Source organism: Charadrius vociferus, unplaced genomic scaffold (assembly GCF_000708025.1).
Source record: "Charadrius vociferus isolate BGI_N301 unplaced genomic scaffold, ASM70802v2 scaffold16, whole genome shotgun sequence".
NCBI lineage: Eukaryota > Metazoa > Chordata > Aves > Charadriiformes > Charadriidae > Charadrius > Charadrius vociferus.
The window spans coordinates 724,719-740,454 of record NW_009649167.1 but is presented as its reverse complement, the minus strand read 5'-3'; the positions used below and the strand labels follow the sequence as shown (position 1 = coordinate 740,454).

Genomic DNA, 15,736 nt, shown 5'->3' with positions numbered 1-15,736 from the left:
CTGGTGCAGGCTGGCTGTCCTGCTGCGGGACTGGGGCAGGCTGCCTGTCCCGCTCCGTCAGGCTCCACTTCCAATAGGCTGGACTCGGAGCGATTGGCCCGCGCGGAGCATGTGGGAGAAGCAGGAATCCTGAGTTGTAGCTTTTGGCACTCCTTTTTCTTTTAAAGCGCTTGCTCCTTGCAGCTCCCTAGGGCTTGTTGCCTCCCTCCTTTCATTACCCTGATTATAATCTGGAGTAGCCACAAGCGGAGACCGACGGAGTGATTTTTAAAGGAGCAGAGATGTTTAAGCAGGTGCCCAGGACTTCTGGCACCGGCTGTTACTACCTAAACTCGGTGTCACCTGAGGGCCAGGAGATGTACTTGCGATTGGATCAAACCGCCCGGCGCCCTCCCTACAGGATGAGCCGGATTCTCGCCCGTCACCAGCTGCTGACGAAAATTCAGCAAGGTGAGTTCCTGGCAGAAGCTCTCCTTAGCCTGGCGTTGTCACAGGGTCTGCAGGTCCCCTCTCCCGTAGGAGAACAGGCTTCAGTGCCTCATATTTCAGGCTCTTTTCCTGTCTCTATTCTGAACTAATCTGGCTAGAGTTAGAGTTTGAAATAGTTATTCATACCTTTCTGTTCCTGCACATGCACACATGTGCAGAAAACCAAGAGACAAACACTAGTGCATGATTAGACATTTAACTAAATTATCTTTTAATCATAAACTATGTGGTAGCTTAGGTGCTGAAGTTCGTCTTTTCTGACTGGTAGAGCAGTCACTGGCAGCAGTATGTCTGCTCCGATTGCCACAGGTAAAACCTGCCTGTGGTAAAACACAGAGAGAGAACAGATGATCATCCGGTTAAAAACAAAGCAGAAGTCCAGAGCGGCTGCAAGAAGGCAGCTGGGTTAACATCCTTTGGAAACAAGCATGTATAACTGTCAGAGGATTAGAAAACTTGTCACATGTCCTTAAAAATAATTGCTGACTTGGCTTTCTGCAGCTGCTTATGCAGTTATCTAGGCAGTCATTACAGATGTATTGATTTTGTTTTTCTGAATATATATCCACAGCACTAAAGCTAAATGCAGATTGGCCTCAGAACAAATCTTTTGGCCTGTGTGTGCAATTTAAAATCATCTTCAGAATCATTAATGCAAAGATAAAAAAATAAAAGCCAACTATACGGATTTTTCCAGATTAAGAAGCAAATCAATACATAGTCTTGCATTGATCATAGTTTTGTATAGCATCCTATTTCCAAGAATACCAGTTTCCAAAGTGGGCATTGTCCTGCATGCAGAAAAAGAGTATGTCATGTATTTGTCATGAAAGAAAAATAAAATCCTGAAGATAACAGTCACTTTCTTGACAGCTTGCAAAAAGATGTTTGATTCTGCTAGCTAGGGAAAGGCATAGAGTTAACATTGTTTGCTGTCATATCTGGCAAATATCAGAAATGGTGTGAGCTTCTGACCAGCAGCAGTTAAATGGAGTGCCTATTTCTGTGTGCTGCTTTCCAGTAAGATTCTTTATAACCGTGGCTGTCAAACTCTGGCAGAAGTACAGGGATATAGCGATGAAACTTTTATTGCATTTATAAAGAAAACAATACATAATTCTTTGGCCAGCTTTTAAAAAAAGATGAAAAAGATAGTTTCTGTGGCAATTGGGAAAACGCAGTTGTTTGCAAGGCGGTCTCGGGAACTGGTTGTGTTTGAAGGATACTGGTCCTCATTGCAGCTCTAATTTCAGGAAGGATATTATGTCATGCTGTGTACCCAGTGTACAGCCTGGATTGAATGGAAAGAAAGGGTAATTGATTTCTCTCCAGGTTTATTTGAAAATGTTTTGGGTGCAGTGCTAGTACCAGCTTAATTTTTAAGCAGCAGCTGCGGATAGGATGGATTAACACAACCCCTCAACCTGTCGTGGTGCTGTTTAATGTTCCCTCTTGTAATCCGTAACCCATCAGCTGTCCGGGACAGCCAGGTCTGCCAAAGCCACCCAGCTGTGCCTTGGCTGTCGAGAGGCTGCGTGGTGGGACAGGGAGGAGTTTCCCAGATGTAACTTTTCTGCCTGCGGTTTGTTGCGTGAAGGGTCAGCCTGTGGTGAATGATCTCTGCTGCCCTGTCACAGCTTTCCAGCCTGTTCCACACAGAGCTGTGGGACAGGCTGTTTGTATAGCGCCTTGATGATGCCGTATGTGTTACAATTCAGTATATGAAATATTTGTGTATTTTGAATCACATAGAACATGTTGATTCCTTTACTTCTTTTATTGATGCAAAACTGGGGACAGAGTCCACTGTTGGTTGTGTCAGTTCATTCACATGCAATTATGTGTGCAAATAGATGCTGATGTCCGTGTGTGAGTCCATATGTAGGAAATTACACATCTAGTGAAAAATCATATGCAAGGTACACATCTTTTCCGCAGTGCCCCAACTACTGAATAATAATTTTGTGACAAATTGCTGTGTTAGTAATACCAAAACAGCTAAGTCTAGCTAGTATAATTCAATCTGAAACCTCCAGTTTACACTCTGGATGAAACCCCAGACCCATCAGAGTGACTGATGACTTTTAGGAGGGTGCACAGGGTGAGCGTGTCTCCCTCTGTGCCTTCCTGGTTCAGACTGGAAATGGTGTGAGGTTACCATAGTTAGTCCCAGTCCCAGTACGAGTCCCAGTCCCAGAGGGTACTGGAAGAGTACTGTAATATGGATGGAGGAATCAGCCTGTCCCTTTAGAGGTGAGTTTTACTCCATTGACAAGTGGGATTCACTACTAATGGAATGCCACAGAACAGCTTGTCAAGAATGTACTGAAAAGTAAACCAGGAGATGCAAGATGAAAACCAAAACTTGCTTGCAGTCACCCAGTTGACTAAAGAATGTAAATCATTATTAAGTCTCCTTGAATCCGTATGTCCTTGAATCATGCATTTTAAGGCCATTAAGACAATGCATTTGAATGCTGCTACCCCAATTCTTGTGTTAGCTCCTCCCCATCTAATCATTGTTTGAATTATAGCATATGTTTAGAAAAACATCCAGCCTGCCTTTTAATATCACTGGAACGGTGAATCCTGCCTGGTTAATTGCTTTGCTGAAAACAGATCTGCCACATGTTTAAGTGCTAAGCTGCCTTGGGGCTTGTTTGAATACCTGCTCTCTACATCTTGTGCAGGTATTTTTCAGTTGCTGGTTTTCCAACTGGAGGCACCCACAGTAGCAAACACTGAAGTTTTTACATCAGGGATATTTTTCCTTAGTAAAAGGAATGATTTACAAAATCACAACATATACGATTTACAATGTATAGAGCGGTCAAAGCTTCCATTTCAGGATAGGAACCTCATCCACTAATGCAGTGTAATACAAGGTGCTGCATATAATTCTATCTTTTCAGTCATTAGCTGCATGTACTATTCCAAACGATGCTAAATTACTCTATTATGTTGTGCAACACAACTTTTTTTCCTCCTTTAGAAACACATTTGCTGAAGAAGCTTTCCTTTGTATTTTCCTTTGGTGTTAGTTAAAAATAAACTAAATGAGTCATTAGAGGAATTACACTATTTAATCATTTCTAAAAAGAAAACCACCACAAGGGAAATGAAAGGAACTAGACTGTTACTTTAATCAGATCATACTTTGAAAGTCCTAAATATTTGGTTTATGTACACCACCGTCTCCTTGAGGCAGAATTATGTGGTGGCCTGTGAATGTGAGTAGTAATTATCTGTCTGATATTAAATAGGTATTTTCAAAATGTGATCTTTTGATGATTCCCTTTCCCCCACAAGCCCGTTAGTTTCCATGCTGAAGGGGACACATGCCTCAGCATAAAGGAACAGGGTGTAGCACGCTTGGTCTGAGGTATTTATTCAAACTGTGTATGCAGTAAGTGTATGAGAATTCATAAATGATTACTCATGTTCTTTTTAAATAAATAAGGTGGTGACTTTCAAGAATTTATATTACATGAGTCACAAAGTTTTTATTTCTTTCAGAGTACACGGCTGAATTCTGTGGAGAACAGAAAATATAAAAAGTTGCTGTAGATAAAAAAAAAAAAGAATTAAGGCCATACTCTGAAAATGTTAAATTGAAATAGTTGACTGTGCAGTACAGGTAGAGAGTGTAAGTCAAGGTGAACTAAACCACATTTGCCCCTGAACAATTAGACATCGCTGGTAAAGAAATGTCCCTCATTTGATTGTTAGACTGCACTTTCAGTAAGAAAATAATATGAAGAAATAAATGACAATAAGACAAACTGCTATTCTCAGTGAGTAAATTCCTGCCCACAGTGAGTAACGCTCTGTGATTTGTCTCAGTTCATGTCCACAGGCCAGAGCAGTTGATGAGAATCGTTCGATGGAGTGATCTCAAAGCATACTATAACTTTTCAAGGCAAACTCTCTGTTCAACACTCAACACATGTTTTATACTCTTACATGTTTTAAGTTCAGTTTTGATCTTTTATGAGTACCGTTATGTCTGTGTCACCTGCGTTTGTCTAGTTTGAGCGAGTGTTAGAGGTACAGACAAATGCTCTTTTCTGTCTACAGTCTTCCCTTTGGATCTAGTCCAACATGTTTAAGTCTTCTCTTTTCTAAGCACGAGTACAGTTTGTGGAAAGCATAACAGAGGGATGCGAGTGACTTGGCAAAAATTGTGCATTTTATGTGACAATAGATTTCAGCTGTTAATGTGAAACAAACCAAGTATCAGCAATAGACAGCTGTAACGTGCTCCCATATTCAAAAGGAGAACTTGGAAGTCATGTAAGTGGAAATGTTGTAGTCATAGTCTGCATTAAAACAGCCTGGATCACATTCTGGATCTACACACAGGTACGGAGTACTTGTCCATCCCTGGAGATGGGAAACAGGATAAGATTATGTAATTAAAGACTGTGGTTTTGTTCAGACATACAAAGAGAACAAAATATGGTTGTTCAGGCAACATGAGCCATAGCATTTCCCACATTCTGGATGCCGGCCACTTTACCTACACGTCTTTAAACCTCATTTTGTGAACCCAGGAAAGTAAAAGATTAACCAACAAGATTCAGCCTTGGTGGTAATGATGCAAACACCCCCACTTAGGTCATCTTTGACCAGTGCCAGTGACTTACTGCCTCTTGAGTTTGTGGCACTAGCAGTTTGTAGTTCCTGTTCAACCCCCAGTGGCTCTGCTTGTGGTGGCCCCATGTCTGCACTCCAGGACAGGTCTGGGGCCGGGGTGGCCTGGGGCACTGAGAGGAACATCCTCAGCTGCAAAGCTGCCTTGCAGACCTCAGATGGGACATGGTCTTTCACTCTCTCCAGTGTCAGACGTGTATGGGGAAGGTGTGTGCTCACAGCAGAGGGATCTTTGGGTCCATTAAACAATATCAAGTCTTGACTAAGGCTGTGAAAACTGTGTTTCTTAGATTAGCTGAAGGTCCATTAGAAACTGGGACCCTACGTCACATGAAGCTTCTTCACCATCGTCTTTCCTTCTTTACACAGTGTCTTTCCTCAAGTCCTTAGCCCTAAATTTGAAGAAACTAGAGTTTGTCAATTAAATTGTAGGATTTCTTTAAAAATATTTTTTTTTCTAAACTTGTACTCTGAAATGGTTGAAGTATTTGTGTGAAACTTTCACACAAAAAGCGTGAACATTCTGAGGGGTATTCATAAACTCAAAGTGCCCTAAGGTTTGTTTATACAACAAAACAAAACAAAAACTAGTGCAAAATATTGCAGTCCAGCTAATTAAAAGTTTAACAAAGTTGTGCTTCATAGACAACAGGACATTTGAAAGGGAGAAACCTTCACTGGAGCCACTACCTGGCCAAGAGGTTCAAAAGATGAGATTATCAAGAAATACCTGTGCGGTATGTATCAAGAAATGGCCTGTGTGGTACTGCAGATCAGATTTGATATAGTGGTTCCTTTTGGCCTTATAACCTCACAGCCACTGAGTGTTGGTGACAATTCTGCTGACACATGCAGGTTGGACACCAAGTCAGAAATCTTGGCTCTTCTTTTAAGTTAGGGGACTTTTGCTCTCAATTTCACTAAAAGTAGGATTTCAGCCAAGGTGAAGCCTTAACTTGGGACATTTTTGTTTTGAAATTGGTTGTGGTGAAATGAACAGCTGTAGTTGTGCTATATATCTTCTGTATTGATCACTGAGGAGATTTTTAATTTTTACATTAACTGTACTGTATAATTAGAGCCAGTAATATTAAAAGACATTTAATCCAATACATGCTCAAAAAATGAATCATTAGTGTGATAATAATTATATTTCTTTTTGTTTAAATTTAGAAGAAGTAGTGATAAGTCACTAGGATATATAAAATGCTACATAACCGAAGTAAAATAGAAATTACTCACAAAAATAGATTAATTAAAAGAATCTGCATGTAGCACTTTTGTTACTGTGAGACTCTTATGTCTGTATACATAAATCGCTGAAAATAAAGTGCAGTATTTGTGCCCTGAGCACCGTAAGTGTTAATTAAAAAAAATCTGCAATTTTAGGTTCCAGCCAGATAATCGTTTTCCTCTCTAGGCAATAGATCCTTATGGACTTTCTTTTTCTTCATTTCGGTTCAAATGCAACCACTATGAAGTCATTGATAGCATCTTAGCCACAGTCATTGTTTTTATCTTACTTGTATCATACATACAATATTCTCAGACTTTTAGTTGTACCTAAACAGTTATATAAGCAGTTTCATATAGGGCATCACATATATTTAGATATGCTTAGTGCCTAAGCCTCTAATGGAAGGGAATGAGAAAACAGGTCCCTTGTAGTTAGGTTATTAGGTTGTTAAACAATTGTCCGTCGTTTGTTACACCTTTCAATAGACGCTTTTGAGGGTAAAATGCTGAATTATGTGTCCTGTGGGCTTGATCCAGCATATGCTAGTTGTGTAATTTCTTATTTGTACTTATTTTACAGGTATTTGAATGTGGGCAAGTCAGTAAACTCTCATCTTCATGCCTTGTAAAATTCTCACATGTGCGCTTTTGCTTAAAAACCTGTTGAGTTTCCCCTCAGGTTCAGTTCAACAGGTCAGCTGAGCTTACTAGAGCAAATCGTCACAACGCTAATTGCACACCATAATATTGTGGGGGAGAGGAGGGCTTGAGCACCTTGAGCTGGATTATTTAGAAGCTATTTAAGAGCAGACAGCATGATTCAGAGAACTTGGGAGCATTACGGCTTAGCTGAAAAGAATGTGCGTGAGTCAGTCAGAAAACATGTTGTGGCTTTTCATCTCTCATCTGGAGATGACAATGAGGAAGACTGAGGAGGTTAGTTCTTCTGGGAGAAGAAAATCGCTCCGTAACACTTCAGACTACATAGGGGTTTGACTAACATACACCCACAGATGAGCAAAAATTTCTGTCCTTGTGGTAAGTTAGGTGAACTAGGAGAAATAACTTAGTTTAAAATATGGGCTGCACAGTACATCTTAAGTAAATACCATCTGCCAAGCATGGAAGCTGCTGTGCTGGAACATACCAGACGTTTTGCTTTCCACTCGAAGTCCTTTGCCAAAGAAGGACTCAGCCCTGCAACTTACTCAGATGAATCTTCCTCTGTACTAAAGGAGCAAAATAATAAATCCTAATAATGTCAACTGGTATTGTTTTAATGAGCTAGATATTACAGGCCTTTGGCAATAGTTGTGCTCTCTTTTAATAGGATTGTGGTTGGAAGAAGGTCTGTTTGTGTGAGCACAGTTTTCAGGATTTGGAAGCAAAATCTGTCTAAATATTTATTGTTGTCTCTCTCATTTAGTCCTAATGACCTAAAGGGTATCTGACTTTTTTCCCCCTTAATGTGTCACTAGTGTCTTTCATGGTTTGTTTACTTTATTGATTGTGCCGTGTTTATTTCCAATTCTCCATCACTTGAGTGGTTTAGGAGTATGGAAAAAAGCAGCTAAGTTCAAAGTGGAATCTCTACATTTAATTCTAACTCTTATCCTCTTTAGTCACATACACATGCCCGCCAGCATCCCCCACCCTCCAAACCTGCCATCTTTCTGGGAGATTTCTCAGCTTCCTTCTTGAAGCCACATTTGCAGGAAAATATGACACCCCCTCATTAAGGAAAGGCATTTCCTTATAGGCTGCAGTGCAGCTTTTACTGCCAAATGTGTCCAGAAGTGAGGACGATAGCACAGCTTTTACTCTTCTCCAAAACTTCTCTATGAGGGAGCTGCCTCCTCTGCAAACCCCCCAGCACATCCTCAACCCTGTGTTTTTTCTCTAGATCTCTAGCAAGTCTTCCCCTTCCTTACTACACGCATTCTTTGGGCCAGCGCTTCGATGTGGATTATCCATGTTATCCACAAGCTCCTGCTTGAAGACGTTAAGTGTTAAAACATCACGTTCCTGTGTTGGTACTGGGCTTACAGCAGTAAAATGTCTCTCTAAGTGGGAGTGGGCATGTCTGTACTGCTGAGTAAGAGGGATGGGAGATGAGTTGGAGTACCACCTGCTCTGCTGAGCAGATGACTCCCTGGCTCTGTTTTGGCCCTCTCCAGCTAGCTCAACCCAGAGAAAGTTTATGGGAGAGGGAACTAGTCCTAGGTAGTGTGGACATGAGCCGAGCAATGCCACTTGATCAAAACCCCAGAAATCAGGCAGTCTTTCATTGAGTGCTGTAGTAAATGTAATCCCTCTTTCCACTGCCACGGAAGATGCAAAATGAGGAGAAACCTTGCTCCACAGGTCTAAAAATCTAAACAATGTTTCTGTAGTATTTACCCCAAGAAAGGTAAGAATTTCTTGCTGTAATACAATTTTTAATGCTTCGAAGTTTCTGAAGAAAGTATGCAAAAGTAAATGTATCTTATTGTGAACTGCCTTTCCATTCCTGCAGAAAGGCAGAAGTAAATTCTATTAAAAAGTCAACTACTTAAGTATTTTCTGTTATTTCATGCTGTGCAGCAGACAGTTCACATTAGCTAACCACAATCCTGTTCTTCTTCTTTTGAAATCAATATCCCAAATTTGTGTAAAATCAGAACCTGCAAAGACTACTCCAAATAATTAGGTCATATTGCTCATCCCAATAACTGCAGCATCATCGAGCATCTTTCCAAAGGACCTGAGATTTAAAAAGGGACCAAGGGATTCTAGATTTGAGAAGGAAGAAGCGTCTCTGTCAACACTGGGATCGCACAAGTGTAGGACTCCTGTGAAAGGCACAGTCCTTTTGCATCCCTTTGGCTTCAGGAAAAGGCAGAACGATTAGTTTTTCCTAGTCTCCGACTGGTATGGGAGTGGGAGTCTGGACAGGACAAGACTCTCAGAGCCGCACAATGTGGCTTTTTCATAATATATTTGGCAAACTCAAATGTTCTGTGTGATGAATCTAAGTTTTGTGTCTTTAATTGCATCTGATGGCGGCAGCTGAATATCTAATAATTTTGTAACTTCAAAGATAATGGCTTTCTCTTCCTTCAAACATTTATGTGAGGGGGGATAATGTAAAATCCAAAAGTTAATGCTTGGCACAGACGGTGAGGCAGTAAGTCCTTGGCTTTAAATTTTTTTTTTCTTTTTCTTTTTACAGCTATATTTGTATATATTTCTGAGGACTTTTTAGAACTGCCATTCTGTCAGCTTCACTCCGTTAAAAGTGTGGCGGTCTACCTAGGTCTTATCCAGAGTTAAAATGAGTTCTTTTCTTTTAAATTCAGCAAGCATCAGACTATATCTGGTTTAAAAGTGCCTTCCAAGTTATGCAGAATACCTTGTCCAAAACCACTTTATCATTCAAACTGCTGATTCTGCATTAAAACCGAACACCGCTGCCAAAACCCGAGCCATTGCAGCAAAAGCTGCATTTCATACCACTGCCTGAGTGATGTAGCCTGGATTCAATAATACCGGCGCTGATTCATGGCCGGGATTATTTTTTCTTCATCCAGTGCTTCACGCCGAAAGCCAGAGTTGTCTTCATCCCGCCTATGGTCGTTCAGACATGGCGTGAGTAGTGCCACCTAAGGGAATGCTGTGGCTGCGGTTCATCTCTCAGCTACTTCAGTCCATCTCTCCCCAGCAGCTCCCGGTGCCGACATCCTCGTCGAGAGGTGGCGGGAAGCGATGGGGTGCCCTTGCACTGGCACATGGGGCACGAGGCTTTGTCTGCTTGGAGCAAGAGCGATCTATTCACCAGCAGCTTCTGAAGGAGGGAAAAAATTTCCGGTGACATTTTATTTCTCTTTAATGTGCAGCTATTTTTAGACGGTGCTGCTGCCAGTCATGTCAAACGCTTTGTGTCTTTTGAGTTTTCACTGAACTGCATAATAAGCATTTCAGCTCCCTGGCGCATAATGGCAGTGTTATTTGCTGAAAGTCTTATTATTTCAAGTGGCCTCTTATCTTAAGATCAATTCATTAGTTGTGGCCTCTGAAGTTTAAAAGGAAACAATTGCAGTTGCTAAAAAAAAAAATATCTAAATTAATTTTTTTTTTCAGTACTGCTTATTTTCTCTAATATCAGGTTCTGAAAGTCTGACAAAGCAGATGATCCATATTTCAAGGCTGTAATCTGGCTTCTGGCATCCACAGATGAGTTGTAAAGCTGCGTGGGAGAACTGGACTATCATTGAGGGAAATTTAGTACCTTTTCCGTTATTTGGATTATCTTTTTAGTCTGAGAGTGCAAACCGCTTTGCACCTCAGGTGCTCACAGAAAGCCAACAGCAATGAGAGCAGCAAGGAGGGGTCACTTACATTCCCATTAGCCCTGTTGTACATTGCTACCTCCCACAGTCACTAGTCCAGGGGCTAGTCCTGACACACAGGAGGTGGCCTAGAGCCCAGTGCATGACCCGCAGCTCACCCATGAAGTACTGCTGTGGGTCCGTCACTGCTGGCAGCCAAGCTTGCCGGGGGATGGAGCTCAGGTGCATGGACATGAGACATCGGGTAGACACGTGTGAGAGCAGAGTAAGATCATATTGGCTGGTTGGACTATGGTGTAGAGCTGAGCAGCCAGAGTTTGCCTGGTTTTATATATCTGTCTATCAATTTATCTTTGTATAGATATTTGTATATGTATTTATATAATTTTATATACCTAAAAAATATATTTCTGAGGGCCCTAGGCACACTAGTACAAAGATTTAAACAGTTCACTGTTGCTGGAAGTCGCAATGACCCAGAATTTTCTCATCTGCCCAGAGTGCAGGGAGCGCTGCTCAGTACCAGACCCCGCAATCCGCCCTCATCTTTCTGCAGAATATCCTGTTAGCTCTTAGAGGTGTGAAACAAATACAATTCTGTAGTCATTTGACTGATTTACATGGAAATTAAGATTTCAAAAAGTATAGAAATCAATAGTTTTGCCCCATGCAACTATCATTTCACCATCCTGCTTTGCTTTATTCTGACAGTACTCCTGTCTGCACTTTTCTGGCACTGGGGGAGCTGGTCTCCAGAAAGTTTCGTTCAGTTAGCTCTCTGATAGCCTCTAATTAGGACCGCTTTCCAGGGTTGCTCAAGGAATCCTTGTCTGGACTGGCTCTACAAACAGCAACCTGCAAAATGTGTGATATGGAAAAAAGATTGTCCATTACTTTATCATAGCCCTGAGTTTGGAATGTTTTCTGCTTCCTTGACAATAATGGTATTTTGGACTAGTCGTCTCCTGACATCAGAGGTTTTGATCCAAACCAGTTATTTTTTCATAACTAAGCATACACAGGTTATTTAAGAAACCATTTGCCTACTTGACTTAAGTCATTATGTGTTAATCAGAAATGGCTCAGACCTTTGAAGTTGCATTGTTCGAGAAAGTTATGTTTTAGACCACTTCTGTTAAAGACTTTGGTTAAGAAAAGTGCTGCATTGCTGTTGGACTCTTGTTGGGCATAGAGCCTACAGTTGTACAAGGAGGAAGACAGTCTTCACCAGCCACCATGTATGAAGTTACGTTGGAACTAGAGGAAGACTGTAGTCTAAAATCACGGAAATATCCCATCTTAAGGCTCTAATGAGGACCAATATAAAACTACTGGCATACAGAGCCATTTACTCCCCACACTGGCAGGGCTTTTTATAGCCCCATGGTGCCTGCTGATGGATTCTGAGGGCAGAAAGTTTCTCAAAACATGCTGGTCCCAATAAAGAGAGGCTGTAGCTTTTAAAATACAAGCTGAATACAGATAATACAGAATTTTAAGGATAAGGATGCAAGTAGTTGCACGTAAATGTTTTCTTGTGCAGAAAAAAAAATCTGTTACTACAATGCTTTCTTCCTCCTGAGCATCTGAAGCTGACAGTTACCAATTTTCTGGTCTATACTATTGCTATATATTTTGTTTTGTAGAAAACATATGAAAAACTGAAATCATAGAATAACATCTTCAGTGAATGTTCAGTAGAGATGGCCACAGTCCATTCAAAATGAATCACAAATGCACCACCCATTTTGTAAAAGTATTCCTTATTGACTTATGTAGCAGCTGGAAAACTATAGCAAGTTTTAATTATCTTCAGAAAACAAAAAGCTCTTGCCAACACATGCTGGTTATTATCAGCAGCTGCTGTATGCTGACATACTCTTTCAGCTCATATGAGGCTCAGCTGTCTTAAACAATCATTGTAAAATGTAAAATAGATTTATAGTGATGATCATTTCTTGTTAGATACTCAACTACTGATGTAATTCGTACTGAATTTAGGTTCGAGTCTTTGTTTAAGCTGTAATAAAATTACATAAAACCATGATTAATGTTTCATGTAAGAGGTGCAAATAGCATGCAACAGGAATTTAAAATATTGAACTGTGGTGCTTTTTTAACAATTCATTAAAAAGAATCAAATTCCCTGTTGTCACAGTTTCAGCATTTGTATAAATGTAATGTTTGACTTTCTGCCTTTAAGTAACAATTACTACAACTTTATCACAATGAAAAAGATGATACAAATTAATTTGCTGACTTAAAGAGAAATCTTGATCTTTTACATGTCATCCTTATATTAGCAGAAGTGGATATCTTTATGGCAGTGGCTGTTGTCAAATCAGATGCTGCAGTTTTGTTTATTGGGTAATTTAGTAGAGTTTGGTTTTTTAATTACATTAATGTACTCAGAATCTGATACACCAAGCAATATATGCAACATTTATGCTTCAGTGTTCTGTAGAAAGACACATAGGTATGGTAGATTCTTTTTCAACTATCTAGAGCCTGCATCTTCTCCAAACTGAAAAATTTGTGATTATCTTGGTTTTCTGTTACCTTATATTCTCCATGATGTCTTTTAATTTTGCACTGACAAAGTAAGTACAAAAGGTATGAGGCAATCCGAATCTTAACCTGGAGGGAAGTGTTACATTCAGCAGACCGGACTTTAGACATTTTAAGGAGTTCTTCAATATGGATTAAAAATATGCATGAGACTTCACATAGTTGTATTTTAGCAAGAAGATAATTGACTTTTGGGCTTGAGTTTTTATCCAATCTATTCTTAAATCAAATTACAATCTACTGAAATACAGTTCAGATTCTAGTTTTAAGTGGGACTCAGGTGACATTCACTCCTAAAAACCAGGCGGTGTAGATATGGTTACAGACTGTCTTCACAAGAGCTATGTAAGGGACATTTTTCTTTCTTGTCTCAGAGACCTGGAGTTCACATCCCCGAACAGATCCAAGCAAAGAAAAACACTGTGCTGAAACAAAATAGCTGTAGTTTGCAGGCAAATAACCTGTGCAGAAGCATCACAGGAGCATCACAAAGAACAAGAAATACACCTGGTTGTAGTCTGGTGTTCAGAAACCATGACTGCTGGTTTGATAAGAGTCTGCTTCACTGAAGCTTATTAAAACCTCCAAAACATCAATGAACAAGAACCTCCCAGGCATTGAGACCAAAGACTTTACAGAATCACAGAATAATGTAGGTTGGAAGAGACACTGGGGGTTCATCTAGTCCAGCTCCTGCTCAGAGCAGGGACAGCTAGACGAGGTTGCTCTAGGCCTTGTCAAGTTTAGTTCTGAGTAGCTCCCAGGACTGATATACCACAACTTCCACAACTTCTCTGGGCAACTTGTTCCAGTATTTGATTGCTCTCATGATGAATTTTCTTTTCCCTTACACCTAATTGCATTTACAACGCTGCAACTTGTTTCCATTGCCTTTCATCCTACAGCTGTGTACCTCTAAAAAGAGTCTGGCTCCACTTCCCTGTTACGGAGATGAAGCCAGCAATAAGCTATCCTAGCCTTAGCCTTTTCTTCTTAAGGTTGAACAAACCCAGCTCTCCTAGTCTTCCCTCCTATGTCAAATGCTTCAGTCCTTTGACCATCCTGATGACCTTCTGCAGGGCTTGCTCTGGTATGCCCATGACTTTCTTGCACTGGGGAACCCCAAACTGAACAGAGTGGTCTCACAAGTGTAGATTAGAGAGGAACAATCACTTACCTTTATCTGCTGGCTACATCCTTCCTAACACATTAGCCCAGTACAAGGGTGGCCTCCTTGGCCAAAAAGGCACACTGCCTATGCATGTTCAATTTGTTGTCCAACAGGACCCTCAAGGTCTTTTCTGCAAGGGGAGTCCCCATCCAATTAGCCCCAGCCTGCCTTCTTGCAGAGGGTTATTCCATCCCACCTGCAGGACTTCACATTTGCCTGTCTGGAACGGTACGAAATTTCTGTCAGCCAGTTTCTCCAGCCTGTCAAGGTCACTTTGAAGAGCAGCCCTCCAGTATATCAACCACTTCTCCATAGTCTGGTATCGTCCACAAACTTGCTGAGGGTGTACTTTATTCCATCGTTCAGGTTGTTAATAAAGACATTAAACAGTATCAGTCCAGTATCAATCCCTGAAGGATGCCGCCTGTAACCAAACACCAGTTGGACTTGTGCTGCGGATCACGAGCTGTGAGACTAGTGGTCCAGCCAGTTGTCACCCACATTATCTATACGCACTTACCTGGTTTGGCTATAAGGATGCTATGTGAGACGAAGTCAAAGACAAGCCCGCTTGTTCTTTTTCCTTCCCTAACAGCCAGCAGCGAACAGCCCATTGGTTATGGTGTACTTAATACCATATCTATGAATGACCTAAGCTCAAGATCTTGCCCACATTCCTATCGCATAAGCAACGGTAAACCTTTCTCACTTGTAACTCTTGTCGTCTTCAGTTTTATATAAATTAATAACTATACGTCAGCACAGATAATTGAACCAGGACCTCCCACTTCACTGATCTGTGCCATAAGCACTATACTGCAAAGTCAATCACTGTAAACCTTCCAGTTCTGTAAGCTACTCCGTATTGTATCCATAATTCATTGAATGAAACTAACCTCCAGTTCCTCTGCAGTCTTTAAATAGGAAAATCTGAGAAAGCAGAGAAAAATAAATTAATTCTGCAGCAATTGTTTAGTTGTGATTTGTCTTGCTAAGCTGTTGATATGTATTCAGTCAAGTCCAATGAGTTGAAGCCGTTTGAATTAAATTGTTTTATACCAGCCTGAGGAGGTACGGATTAGTTTAAGAAAATATGGGGCAAAGGAGAGATACAGGGCGAGATAACAGGGGAGCGGCAGGTCTGTTCCACCCTTCCCAGTAGCATTACTTCCCGTGTACAGCATGAGGTGGGGCCATGTCAGCAGAGCAGCCGAAGAAGCCACGACTGAGATCAAGTATAAGGCAAAGGAGGGGTAAGGAGACACACAAGGTGGGTCATTACTGTCACTAC

At 40.9% G+C, this 15,736-nt stretch overlaps 1 protein-coding gene across 1 annotated transcript in view; it reads left to right on the top strand.

Moving 5' to 3' along the window:
* The first annotated feature begins 281 nt into the window (after nt 1-281).
* STARD13 (StAR-related lipid transfer (START) domain containing 13) overlaps nt 282-15,736 on the top strand; it is a 120,798-nt gene continuing 105,343 nt past the window's right edge. Inside the window, exon 1 of the mRNA XM_009888392.1 lies at nt 282-450. Coding sequence (XP_009886694.1) covers nt 282-450 — 169 coding nt within the window. The remainder of the gene's footprint in view (nt 451-15,736) is intronic.